The sequence below is a fragment of the Dama dama genome, chromosome 11 (genome assembly GCF_033118175.1).
Source record: "Dama dama isolate Ldn47 chromosome 11, ASM3311817v1, whole genome shotgun sequence".
Lineage (NCBI taxonomy): Eukaryota > Metazoa > Chordata > Mammalia > Artiodactyla > Cervidae > Dama > Dama dama.
In genome coordinates this window covers 36,632,880-36,646,042 of record NC_083691.1, presented here as the reverse complement: position 1 = coordinate 36,646,042, position 13,163 = coordinate 36,632,880, and the positions used below count along the sequence as shown (strand labels likewise).

General features: G+C 48.5%; 1 protein-coding gene across 1 annotated transcript in view; it reads left to right on the top strand.

Moving 5' to 3' along the window:
- Positions 1-13,163, top strand: part of GALNT14 (polypeptide N-acetylgalactosaminyltransferase 14) — a 220,995-nt gene that overhangs the window by 133,631 nt on the left and 74,201 nt on the right. Inside the window, exon 2 of the mRNA XM_061156239.1 lies at positions 12,417-12,586. Coding sequence (XP_061012222.1) covers positions 12,417-12,586 — 170 coding nt within the window. The remainder of the gene's footprint in view (positions 1-12,416; positions 12,587-13,163) is intronic.

Sequence of the window (13,163 nt, the reverse complement as noted above, 5' to 3'; positions counted from 1 at the left end):
TATAGTTCTCTGTGCTACACAGTAGGACCTTGTTTATCCATTCTCTATATAAAAGCCTATATATGCTAACCCTAACCTCCCACTTCATCCCTCCCCCAACCCCATCCACCTTGGCAACCACCAGTCTGTTAGTCTGTTTCTGTTTCCTTGATAAGGTTCGTTTATGTCACAACTATAATTCAAAAAGATACATGCACCCCCCTGTTTGTGGCAGCACTGTTTATAATAGCCAACACGTGGAAACACTAAATGTCCACTGATAGAGGAATTGATAAAGAAGATGTGGCACATATTTACAGTGGAACACTATCAGCCATAGAAAAAGAATGCAGTCATGCCACTTGCAGCAACACGGATGCAACTAGAGATTATCCTACTGAGTGAAGTAAATCAGAAAGAGAAGACATAACATATGACATCACTTATATGTGGAATCTAAAATATGACACGTGAGGATAGAAGATGTTTTAAATGTCACTCTGGCACTTGACGTCCCTCTCAGTTCAGGATTAACTTGCAGAAAGGATCGTGCCACAGTGCTTTAATGAATGGACAAGAATGGTCAGTGACAAGCATGTCGTTGAGGGAGTGATTATTGGTGCTTCCTAGGGTGAGAGAAATGCCCTGTGAGTCTTATTTATATAAGCAAGTGCTTTATAAACCCCTTCTTTATAGTTCATGTAAGACATCATAGACGAGATTCCTGCCAGGCCGTAAAGATGGTCAGTATTTAGGTCAGTCTTGTTAGGATTTCTCCCAGTTTTTCAACCCACCGCTATCATCACTCCCTGTGTCGCCTGCAGCACTAAATTTGCCCTTGGTGGAGGCGGGCATCCTGCCCCCACCTAGTTCAGTGGCCATGACGTCGGGTAATCTGGGTCTGCTTTTGACATAAAAGAGCCTCTTTCATTGAAAGTCAGCCAGCAGCCCCCATGGAGTCCTGGGAGATAAAAGTCCTTTCAAAGTTATTCACTCCAACCCCATACCTACATATTCAGCAGCTGACCTAGTTTTGAGAGAGCTGGAGGGTATCTGGGTGTCACCTTATTTACAGAGCGGATAGAAAATGCGCTAAGCTCTGGGCCCTCCCTGCACACGGTATCTGGGGAGATCTAGCCGGCACCTCGGAGGCAGAGAAGAGAGAGGAACAAATTCTTCTCCGCCAAGCGCTAGAGGCTTCTAGCTAATGTCACCTTTGGGGAATGAATGACAGGGCTTAAGGGACGCAACTCTGAGACTGTTTCTAGCCAGAAAATCCAGTTTAGCACCTTTTGACCTGTTCATTAGGGGAAATGTTTGAAGGATAGCCTTGGTGGAAAGTGTAGGACAGGCTTCTGGCGGGTGCCTCCTCCCCTCTCCTTCCTCCATCCTTCTCTAGACAGAGCTGGGTTTTGAAGCCTCATTCCACGAATGACCCTCTGTCATTGTAGGTCCTGGTAAAGGACACGACAAAGCCCACCTGCCCTGGTTTCAGTCACCTTGACTGAGTCCCTTTAGTTCCTCGAACCTCAGTTGTTTCACCTTCAGTTAAAATAGGTTGGTAGTATCACATGCTTCAGGTTTGTTCTGAGCACTCAGTGAGTGACATTTTTAGGACAGAGCCTGACACAGTGAATGCTACCCAACTGTTAGCTGTGGTTGCCGTTCTGAGCGGCTCTGTCCGGTGTGCGAATTGTTCACCTCTTCAAGTCGGTCCCTTTCCCTGGCTCCCCACAGCCATTTCCATCTTGGCTTCCCCGGGGTCACCTTGGCCTGAGAAGAACCCTGAGGGAGATGTGGGGAAGCTGCAAATCCTGATGAACACACTCCTTGTGAGGGTGACTGTAGGACTGGCCATTCCAGCTCTTGGAAGCCAAGTCCCAGGAGGCACCGAGGAGACGCTTCAGGGTTGCTGCGTCGGAGGGGGAGAGGGGCCAGCACTCGAGCAGAGAGCCCTGACGCCTGGGCTCCTCGACCTAATGGGAGCCTCGGCATCTCAAGCAGGTTCTGGTTTCTGACCTCACCTCTGAGATCCCAGGATCTCCAGCCAGAATCGCCCATCATGGCTTCCATGCCTGCCCTAGGTCCCATCTCCAGCCACGTAAAAAAGGGAGTTTGCACAGAGGCCTTGCAAAGCTAGATGTCTAGCCTTCCAAGCTGGCGATGACCTGATTAAAAGTAGTTTCCTGGCTGTGTTGTTTGCATGGCTCTGTGTTCAAACCCATATCTGAGATGGGGCTTTTGGGTGGATGAGCCCTCCCAAGCTCCAGGCAACATTAGCAACCTGTCTCTTTCATCACAGGCAGACAGGAAAGAGGTGCAGTCAGAGACCCCATTTCTGCCACAGGGAAGGAAGAAGCTGAACATTAATTAGCTGAGTGTAAATTGTAAAATTGTAAATTTTCTCCTCATTAGCATTCTGTCCCTAAAAGAAATAATAGTAACCACAGCAATGCTGACAATAATAATGGGTTACTTTCGCCTTATGTTTTGCCCAGTAATTTTTCCTGTCTTAGTTCTGAGACTTAAAATTGTGTGGGGTAAAGGTTTATCTTGCCCCTGGGATGGAGGAGAAACTGACCGTAAGAGGTTGAAGGGGCGTGCTAGCAGAGCCAGGCTCAGGGCCGGCTCACCTGACTCTTGTTCTCTTATGGCATCTTCGGGAACATTGAGGGGAATTGCAGGATCTTCTCTGGTGCTGTGCATCCCTTTCTTTGCCCACCTCCACCATCCCACACCTCAGAACTTTCTGCTGCATTTCTGTCTGGGTGAAATTGGGTTGAAATGTACAAGGGGCCCCTTGAAGGAGCGAGATGTCACAAAAGCCTAACATGTAGAGTGAGCATCTTTCCCTTTATTCATTCTTCCCTCCTTTATCTTTCTCTACCCCCTTCCTTTTATTCCATGATTGTCCCTGGGTCACAATTTGGTAGCCTGCAAACTCAACCCACAGGCATGTATTATCACCAACAATGGAGGATGGCTCCTCCATCCATGGGTTTCCCAGGCAAGAATACTGGAGTGGGTTGCCATTTCCTTCTCTAGGGATCTTCCTGACTCAGGGATTGAACTTGGGTCTCCCTCATTGCAGATAGACTCTTTACAGTCTGAGCCACCAGGGAAGCCCTGTTTCGCCCAAAGGGGAGATTTAAGGCAGCGTCACTAGGCGGGTGTTGTGTGGCTCCTGGAAAGTCGTTGCTCACATTTCTGTTTCCCGTGTCCCTGAATGCAAGTTCACATGTGACCCCTGCCACATGCTGTGTTCAGTCCGGCCCCTTGAAAACTGCTTGCTTCCAAAGCTACTCCTTGAGGCTAATGAGACTTCTGATGATGCCTCAAGATATTTCCCGGCCCTGTACAGGTGAAGAGAGAGACCTCTTCTGTCACTGGGGAAATCCACATCTTGTTTTTAGCATTTTGGTTTTTATCCTGCTTCTAGTGGCTGTGAGGCTCTATCTCTGTCCTGCTATGGCCACGCTGTTGGGCCTCCCCAGAAGTGGCCTCCTCTTCCCTCGCATCCCTGCCCTGGGACGTGGCTGCAGTGTCAGTCACCTGTCAGACCTCAGTCTTTTGAGATCCCAAGACGACTCAGCTGTCTACCCCAGAGACAGTGAGTTTCAGCATCTGGTTCTGTTCCGCTGGGGGCCTCCCTTCCTGAGCCTACTTCCGGTCCCCTCTCCCAGGTGTAGGCCCTCTCCTTGGTCCTTCCTGAACACTGGTTCTGTCTCTTTGTGCCTGCTGTCCCCCAGTGCCAGCTTCCTGGTGATGGGGCACAACCACCCGCTTTGCACCTCCAAGCAGTCCACCAAATCCTCTTCCTCCCGAGCCCCGGGTGGTTACTTGGCTCCCTCTGCACTTGATCTCTTGCTCCCTGGGTTCCAGAGCTGGAAGGGACCGAGGCTTCTTGTGTTCCTATGTCTGTTTACTGTTCCACCTTTGAACTCAAAGAAGATTCAGGAATCAGTGCTGCGGTTAAGACCGACTCTCTCTCTGTCTTCCTGCTGACCAGCAACTGGGAGGTGTTCTTCAAGCAAACAACAAGTGACCTGAGATGCCCATGTCCATAAAGGAGCTCTGGGTTTGGTCTTTGGTGGTAGTTGTATAAAGTGTGGGGTAGGAAGCAGACATGTAGCATTAGAGCTCACCCACCCTGGCACGTGCAGGGGAACCAGACCTTCTTGCCCAGTCATGCTGATTTATACTTCCCTGGCACCTCCCTCTCATGCTAATTAGCAAGCAAATTAATCTCCATATAAGGCTCAAATTGCATGAGATTCTTTTTTTTCCTATTCCAGAAACAAAAGTTGGGCTTCTGTCCATTCTGTTAATCACATTATATTTCACAGTTGGAGTTTTCAGGCAATTATAATAATTATCAGAACTTGTCTTCCAGAAGGCTCATAGCACCTCCCAAAGCTGTGATGTGGTGAGTGTGTATTTTGGGGCAGTGGTGGGGATGGTGGCTCTGGTCAGAGACCAAACAAGACTGAATCCAGCAATAGAGAGAGGTCTTGATGTGGGGCCAGGCCATCAGACCTCCCAGCAGCTCAGAGAAGCCACAGAAGACCCCATTCCTAGGCACCTGGCTCTTGAGGGAGTGGGGGTAAGAAAGAAAGTGGGGAGAAGAGACAGGAGGAGGTATAATAGAAAAGTAAACTCACCCTACTGAATGATCTGCCAGCTCATTTGGTCTGAGAAATTGCCCTTTCCTCCTCTATTATATGTTCATTCCATCTACCAAATTCTCTAAGAGTGACTTTCATATAATTAATACTAACCATTAAACTACAACATTGAAGGAGCAATTGCCTAATTCTGAGGAAAATTTAAATTTATTACCAGCACCCGAGATAAAATGAATTCTAAAGAGAAGAGAAAACCGTGCAGAAGATAAATAGAAAGCCAAGTGGGATATTGACTTGATCCTTCTCCAGTGCAGGGTAATTTGGCTTCTAAAGTGAGTTAGATCATAATAAATTAAATTTAGATTTCTGCACATCAGTTAAATAACTCCCCAGACAGAATTCCAATGAGAGGGAGAGGTGATAATACATGGTGGAAATATTAAAATAGAGATCTTATCTAATAATCCATAATTGATGTGCTGTCGCCAGATGAGGGGAAAGGATTTTGCAGCTCTTCCCTGTGTCGTGAACCCAGGTGGGATGAACGAAGGGCTGGCTTGTCCCTCCCTCTTTGTTTGAGCTGATCCTGCACACTGTGGGGAGTCTGTTACTGGCGGTCACTCCTCTCACAGACCACCCTTGCTAACTTGGACTTACCTAGCAGTGTTGGTCTGATGTGGGATCATGCTATCCTCTCTTGACTGGCCCTCTGGAAAAATAAGGTCACTCCCTAGATGGGTTGACAATAGAATAGTACAGAGGTGGGCAGATACTCCTGTATTCTTGTGACTGCCTAGCAGGGGGAGCAAAGTGGCCCCGTGAATGAGTGACACATCTGGTGATGGGGAAGGAACACTGGTTTTGAGATCAGAAGTCTTGGGTTAGAGTCTCAGTTGTGAGCTCTCTATCTATGTGGTCTCAAGCAAGTTCTTTTGCTATTGTGAGCCTCAGTTTTCCAATCTGCAAACTGGCCTGCTGACTAAGTAGGGATAATATAAATGAGACGTTCTTGTGAAAATGCTATGAAGATTGTAAACATTTGTTTGACTTTCAATCATTAATATATATATTTTTTGTTTCTAGAAAGTCTGTTTGATTCTTTTTCAAAGAACTTTTATTCTTTGCTAGTTTTTCATTCCATATTTCAAGCTGCATATGCTTCATTCTATAACTTTCATTTCTGTGTCTGAATTTCTTGGAGGATCAGAATATGTTCATTATAGTTTCCACTGACTCTCCCTTATAGTGACTTGCTTCCTTGTGTGTCTGATCATTTTTTATTGTGAATTCATCTTTTGGTGGCTTTGTGGGAATCCTAGGGGCCTGCCCTGGGACTGCTTTCCTCCAGATAAGGTTTATGTTTGCCTTTGCTGTGAGCCAGCTCACAGCTGATCTGGGACCATTTAGTCCCTGTTCTTGTCCTTAACTGGGCTTCCCTGATGGCTCAGCAGGTAGAGAATCTGCCTACAATGCAGGAGACACAGGAGATGCAGGTTTCATCCCTGGGTCAGGAAAATCCCCTGGAAGAGGACATGGCAACCCACCCAGTATTTTTGCCTAAAATTCCACAGACAGAGTAGCCTGGTGGGCTACCAGTCCCTGGGATCACAGAGTCAGACATGACTGAACAATTAAGCCTTAATTATGGAAGACTCAGATTCAGTGTCTTCATCTTTTAGGAGGTGGGCTTTACTTTCTCAATGACCAGTACCCCTGGGGCAGCCTCACATGTTGTCTTTACTTACTATCATCTATCCCACCTCTGGCTTCACCACCCTATATTATCCCTGGCCTCATCCCTATATCATGGTGAACATTTTCCTTCTAGAAAGCCCAGCAATGCATTTAAAACCCCATTTGTTTTTAATTGTGCAAGATGTGGCTGTAGTTTAGCACGGAAGTCCTGGCATTCGGTCTGCCATAGTGCTGGAAGCAGACAGCTCCGGTGGGTGGAAGGCAGGGGCAGTGCCCGGGGTGGTGCTGGGAAGCAGAGGCTGCCGTTCTGGAAGTAGCCTGGGTCCAGGGAGGTACGGGAACTCCAGACTGCATGGCTGGCCAAGAAACTGGGTGTGTGGGCTTTGAGACACACTTCTCAGTTGTGTGAGCTTGGGCAACTTATTCATCCTCCCCATGCCTGTTTCCTCATTGAGAGACTGGGGGTACAATTTTCTGTTGAATATTGGGCTTGTAAGGGTTAGACGTCATTTGTTGGACCCCCTCCCTCTAGGGTTCTGACAGGGGAGCTGGGATGGGTAGTTTTATGTGCCCAGTAGCGGGCATTATCAGAGTAACAGCACTTTCCCAGAGCAGCTTCCATCTGCATATGAAAGTTAGACTCTGTCATGAGCAACGCCTCTCCCCTTGTTCCACACATATGGAAGGCTTTCCAGGGTATTTGAATTCCTCGATGAATCCCACCTGACTTCACTTAGTCATGTTCTCTCGATCCTTTGGTAGATCTTTGCACACTCCTCTGGGTCATTTTTTCTGAGATACAAGTCATGTAATGGGGGGCTGGAAGACCTGGAGGACACAATAGTTGTCATTAAATATCTCAAGGACATGAGAAAGGAAGGTCAGATTTGCATCAAATATCCCTGGGGATAAAAATCAGCTCCCAAAGGGAGATATTACAAGGAGACAAATTCTGGTTTAAAATTAGAAGAAAACTTCTAGAAGTTATATATAGTCCTTAGAAGCTTGGAGTGGGCATCTTGGGGCCTCTGTGTTCCTAAATGGAGGAATGTGCATTGGATCCAGTGGAATGTTACAGTGGAGTTTCACACATTGGTTAGATAGATGAATTATATCATCTTTATTTTTTTTAAGATTTTTTTTTTTATGTAGACCATTTTTAAAGCCTTTATTGAGTTTGTTACACTATTGCTTCTGTTTTATGTTCTGGATTTTTGGCCATGAGGCATATGGGATCTTAGCTTCTGGACCAGGGATCAACCCACACCCCTTGACTGGAACAGGAACCCTTAACCACTGGACCACCAGGAAAGTCCCTATATTGTCTTTACGTGATCAGTTCTATCATTTTTTTCTTTTTTTTCATTTATTTTTATTAGTTGGAGGCTAATTACTTTACAATATTGTAGTGGGTTTTGCCATACATTGACATGAATCAGCCATGGATTTACATGTATTCCCCATCCTGATCCCCCCTCCCACCTCACTCTCTACCCAATCCCTCTGAGTCTATCATTTTTTTCAATGATGACCTTCTCTGTGCTACTCTATCACATTCCCATCTTTCTGCAGGAGTCTGCCTGCAGACCTCCCCCTTTTCTTGCCCTGGGCTGTCAGGATCAAGGCCACTGTTGGGAAGAGAACAGCTGCCCAGATGGGGGAGTGAAGAGCAGGCAGGGGGATGTTAAGAGGGGTGTACAGATGTCTTTGCTTGGAGGAAGATCTCAGAAAAGAAAGAACTGGACCTAGAAAAATGGTGGGAAACACACAGACAGTCTTTGAAGACCCAAGAAAATGGCAGTGAAGATGAAGCCAGGCAGAGTCACCTAATGATTGAACACATGGAACTGAAGCCAGGCTACCCTGGGGTTCAAATCCTGGCTCTAACACTTCCTATCTGTGTGACATTGGGTAAGTTACTCAATATCTCTGTGCCTCAGTTTTCCCAGTTACAAGATGGGGACAGTCCTATTGATATTCATTATAGTAAGGATTGTGGACTTCCCGGGTGGCGTAGTGGTAAAGAACCTGCCTGTCAATACAGGAGACTTAAGAGACATGGATTCAATCCCTGGGTCAGGAATATCCCTGGAGGAGGGCATGGCAACCCAATTCAGTATTCTTGCCTGGAGAATCCTATGGACAGAGGAGCCTGGCGGGCTACAGTCCATAGGGTCGCAGAGTCGGACAGGACTAAAACAATGCACACATCATAGTGAGGATTAAATGTAAATGTTTAGGACACATGGTGGATGCCCCTCAAGGTGTTAGCTGTTGCAGGGTGACTCTGAGATGTTCCTTGAGGATCAGGCACAGTTCAGAGTAGGATGGAAGCCTTAGCAAGGGCTAGAGATTTTGTCATTTGAAGAAGAAGAGAATTAGAGCCATAAGAGAAAACTAGCAGTGCCAAGCTGGGGAAAGAAGGAGGGAGACAAAACCATTAGTGGAACATAGAGGCAGCCTCAGAACCTAACAGAAGGAAGGCTACCCCCATGATTCCTGAGCCAGATAATCAGCTGGAAAACAGAGCGAGAGAAACTAGGCCAGGGAAGGATGAAGGGAAGGGGTTCCAGATTTCTCACAGAAGCCTGGTGGGAGGAAAGACAGGAAGCAGCTTAACAGATGTGCTTTTGAGCTTTTGATTTTGGTGCCAAGTTATTTAAGCACTGGTCTTGGCCAGGGGGTTGGCTGGCTTAGTCAGAAATTTTCTGTTTAAAAGATGATCTTTCTTTCTGTTTGTGGCTTTATACCCCTCTTTGGAAACACGCCCACTCTAGACCGAATGAATTTTGGTCAGAAAGTTGAGTGAGGGCAGCTTGGGGGCAGCCATGTGGGAGTGGGTGCAGTTCTGGGGTGGGCCCTCTTGGGGCTCCTGTGTCCTTGTTTGGAGCAGCAGCATTCTACTTCTTGGGCTAGGAAGGCTTGTTAAGGTGATAATACATGTTTGGAAGCTTTCTGAGCCCTTAGACACCAGACGTAGGACTTATGGATTGAAGAACTTGGAAATCAGCCCCCAAAACAGGCCTGTGAAGTCACTGCCCCTTCAGAAGTCCTTGGAGAACTGTGGTCAGTCTATTCTGGGGACAAGTAGGGCAAGAGGGGCTGGGGTCCTTCCTCTGGGCTTGTCCTCCACCCCACTCCTCAGAGGGGGTCTTTCTCTGCTTACTCACCCTCAGCAGAGAGGACAACCTTTGTTCTGTCCATGGTGCTGGGACGCTCTGGGGAGACCCTGTCAGGGGTCCCTTCACTTACCAGCTGTCAAGCATGGATGAGCCACCTTACCTCTTTAAGCCGACCCCTCCTCATCCAAATGGGGGATTCTGCCATGCACCTGCAAGGTACTTTGTAAAACAGAAATTGCTACTCAACTGGTAGCATTGTCTTAAACACAGCCTCACCATTACTTAATGCACCCAGACTTCATTATAGGAATACCAAGCTCCCAGTACAGGGAGATCCCCACAGTGGATCCAGTGCAGGGAAGTGTGAACCCGCTGCACGCTCGTGACCATCTGAGGGAGTGGTCTCTTCAGTCCCCTGCAAGGACACCTCGACTAACTGTTCAGACAGTTTCTCTTGCCAGCCTGGCTGCTGCTCTGGTTCTAGGATTTCTGGAAGCCAGGTCAGTTCTTGTGACGCCATCTCCAAGGATGCCAAGGGTGCTTAGCTGTCCTAGGGTGGCGATTGCCAGGCTGAGCAACACCCCGAGCCTTGTGCTCTCTTGGCCTTGAGCCTGGTCTGGTGTGAATAGAGAGTGGGGGTGGGGATGAAGCCAGGTTGGTCGAGTGCTGTCTCTGCAGGTTGAGTGTCATCTCTCCAGCCCCCGTGCCTCCCCACAGGGCCTGCCCTACCCCTGGCTTCTCCAGCCGGTAGGTGGAACCATCCACCTGGACCCCAGCAGGCTTCCCTTCCTACCAGGCTCAAGGGCTAAGGTCACCTCCCAGCTGGTCTCCTTGCGGAGCTCTCTTCCCTCCCCTCCCTCCTACACATGTAGGCAGACAGTTTCCCCCGACCTGCTTCATACAGGATCATCTACGTTCCAGAATGTTCTTTCACTCATGCTTTCTTTGCAGTCCCAGCCCTGGCTTCCCCAATCCTGAGCTAGCCATTCCCTGATGGCTTTAAGCCGTCATGTCTCTTATCTGGATTTTCACTGCACACACTTTCCTTCCCATCTCCCCTTCAGCAAAGCAAAATCCCAGCTCATCCTTCAAGCCCTAACTCGTTTGATGTTTCTTCTGGGAGACTGTTCCTATTCCTGTCCCTCCTCTGTTATAGACATCTTCATGCAACATTGCAACCCGCTGAAGGGCAGGGGACTGCCATCTCCGCATCTCCTCCTCCCTGGCACACTGCACTGTAGGGGCTCACAGATTATTTTGAGATTTGCAGTAAATTCAATTGGGCATGAGCCAGCTGCATGACCCTTTCTGCAAGAGTGGGATGTCAGGGTAGCCCTGAGGTCATGTTCCAAGCACAGGTGACAGCTGTCAGGCTATGGCATGGCACAGCCCAGGCTGGGGTTTCAAACCCCCCCACAATGTCCCCATGTAGCAGCAATATCACAGGACATTAATAAAATCAATTATTGGATAAAAATCACTGGTTTCCAATGCTTCATTTTGTGCTATTAGCAGGAGAACGCTGTTTCAAAAGAAGATAACACAGAGAGAGAGAGTGTGAAAGGGAGCGATCAATTACCTGATAAGCTGGAGGGGTGCCTGAGATGAATGTACACGTGGGCACGAGTGGCCCCCCCCTTAACTGCCAAGTGTGGGCTGAACGCCTGCATTGCTGTCTGCGGTGCCTGCCCTGGGCTCTCCTGTTAGGTGCCTGGAGGACAGAAGGGCATCCTGGTAGTGATGGGATGGGTGGTACTCAGGCAGCTTCAGATACTTGCATAGGGCCAAGGGTCAGGAACACATGAATGAACATCTCATTCTTGGTGACTATGCCAGCCCTGGGACTCCAGCCCTCATGGTCCAGGTCAGAGCCTGGTCAATAGGTTTTTCCAGATGCAGTGTTCTTTTGGCTTTGATGAACCTAAAAGGTCTGAGCTTTGCTGATACAGATTGCCTCTCCCCTAGCGGGGGCAGTGCTAGCATCCACTGGGCAGTAACTATCAAGGGAAGCACCCAGCTTGCAGAGGCCCTGAAGCCCACACCCCCTACTGGCTGTGAGGAATTTCTGGTGGGTGCAGAGCTGGGTGGGCAGGGCAGAGGCGGCAGCCCAGGGTCTGGGCAGGAACCGGCCTCTCCCTGTGTGAATCCCCTTCCCTCCTCTGCACTGGAGGGTCCAAGAGACAGAGCTCTGCATGGGCTCTGCCACCATCCACCTGGGGACCTCAGACAAGCCAGTCACCTTTATGAAACTTTGTCTTCCCTACCCTGCAGAGGGCCTTGGTGAGAATGAATCGAGATGATGAATGCAGAAATCGCTTTACACATTCTAAAGTGCTGTCTCCTCATATGATGAGGGTTGTTACTTGCTCCCCCTTGGAGGCTTCTTAAAAATAAACATAGATTCCTGGGTTGGAGGAAGGAAGGAACACACAAGGTGTCTGTCCAGCAGGTAGCACCCCCGTTATAGATGGATCGCTTGCTTTCCATTGCTGCCTTCCTTTGGCAGAGCAGGGAATGGCAGTCATTGTGTATACCTACTATGTGTCAGCCATTGTGCCAGCACTTTCCATCACGTGTCTCAAATTACCCCAGAGAGGTGGCCTGTGGGGTTAGTATTCTAGAATCCAAGTCCCAGCCCTGTTGCTTCCTAATTGTGGTATCTTGAGCAAGGTGCTTGGGCTGTTGAGATGGCTTCCTTGTCTGCGTAGTGGGGATACGAGCAACATCCATTTCCTAAAATTATGAGAATTACATGAGATAAGTGTGTATAGGTCCTAACCCAGTGCCTGGTGTATGAGTACAGCACTTATTAAATGGTAGCTGCCATTGTCGTCATCATTGTTTATTATTACTGCTGATGGTTTTATTAATGTCCTACGTCTGCTCCCATCTTTGCATTGAACCTTGCCGGCACGTGCTTGGTCTCTGGGCACTGACAGAGGAAGCTGAGAGGGCCTGGAGCCATCCTCACCGACTTCCCTTTCATGTCCCATAGATTTCAGATGGTGACTGGGATGACCTGTGGGACCAGTTTGATGAGCGGCGGTATCTGAATGCCAAGAAGTGGCGTGTCGGCGACGATCCCTATAAGCTGTATGCTTTCAACCAGCGGGAGAGTGAGCGGATCGCCAGCAACCGGGTGGTCCCAGACACTCGCCTTTTCAGGTACTTCCTCCCGACCCTCCCCACAGTCATGAGGGGTAAGTTCAGTGCTGGAAAATTGGATATGGAGTGTTAGTCATGAGTGGGAGTCCCAGCGGTTCTCAGTCCAGGCATCTCCTAAGAATTACTTGGGAAACTTTTTAAAAATGCTGATGCCAGACTCCAACCAGCTGAAGCATCTCTTTTCTGAGCTCCCCCAGTGATTCTATTGAGCAGCCAGATTGAGAACCGCCACCGCAGGTAAGTGTTTCTTGAACTTAAATCATCTGAGGTTCTTGTCACACTGATTCAGCAGGTCTGCGGTGGGGCCTGAGAGTCTGCATTCCTGTCAGACTCCCAGGTTCCGCTGATGGATGGTCCAGGGCTCACATCCAATAGCAAAGGCTTAGAACAATAGTTCTCAGAGTGTGGTTTCCCAGACCAGGGGACCAGCATCGGCATCACCAGTTAGAACTGCAGATTCTAAGCTTACCCCCAGAACTACTGAGTGAGGTGCTCTGGGGTGGGGCCTGGTGACCTGTGTCTCAACACGCACCACCAGTGATTCTGATGCCTGTTCAAATTTGCAAACCACAGAGCA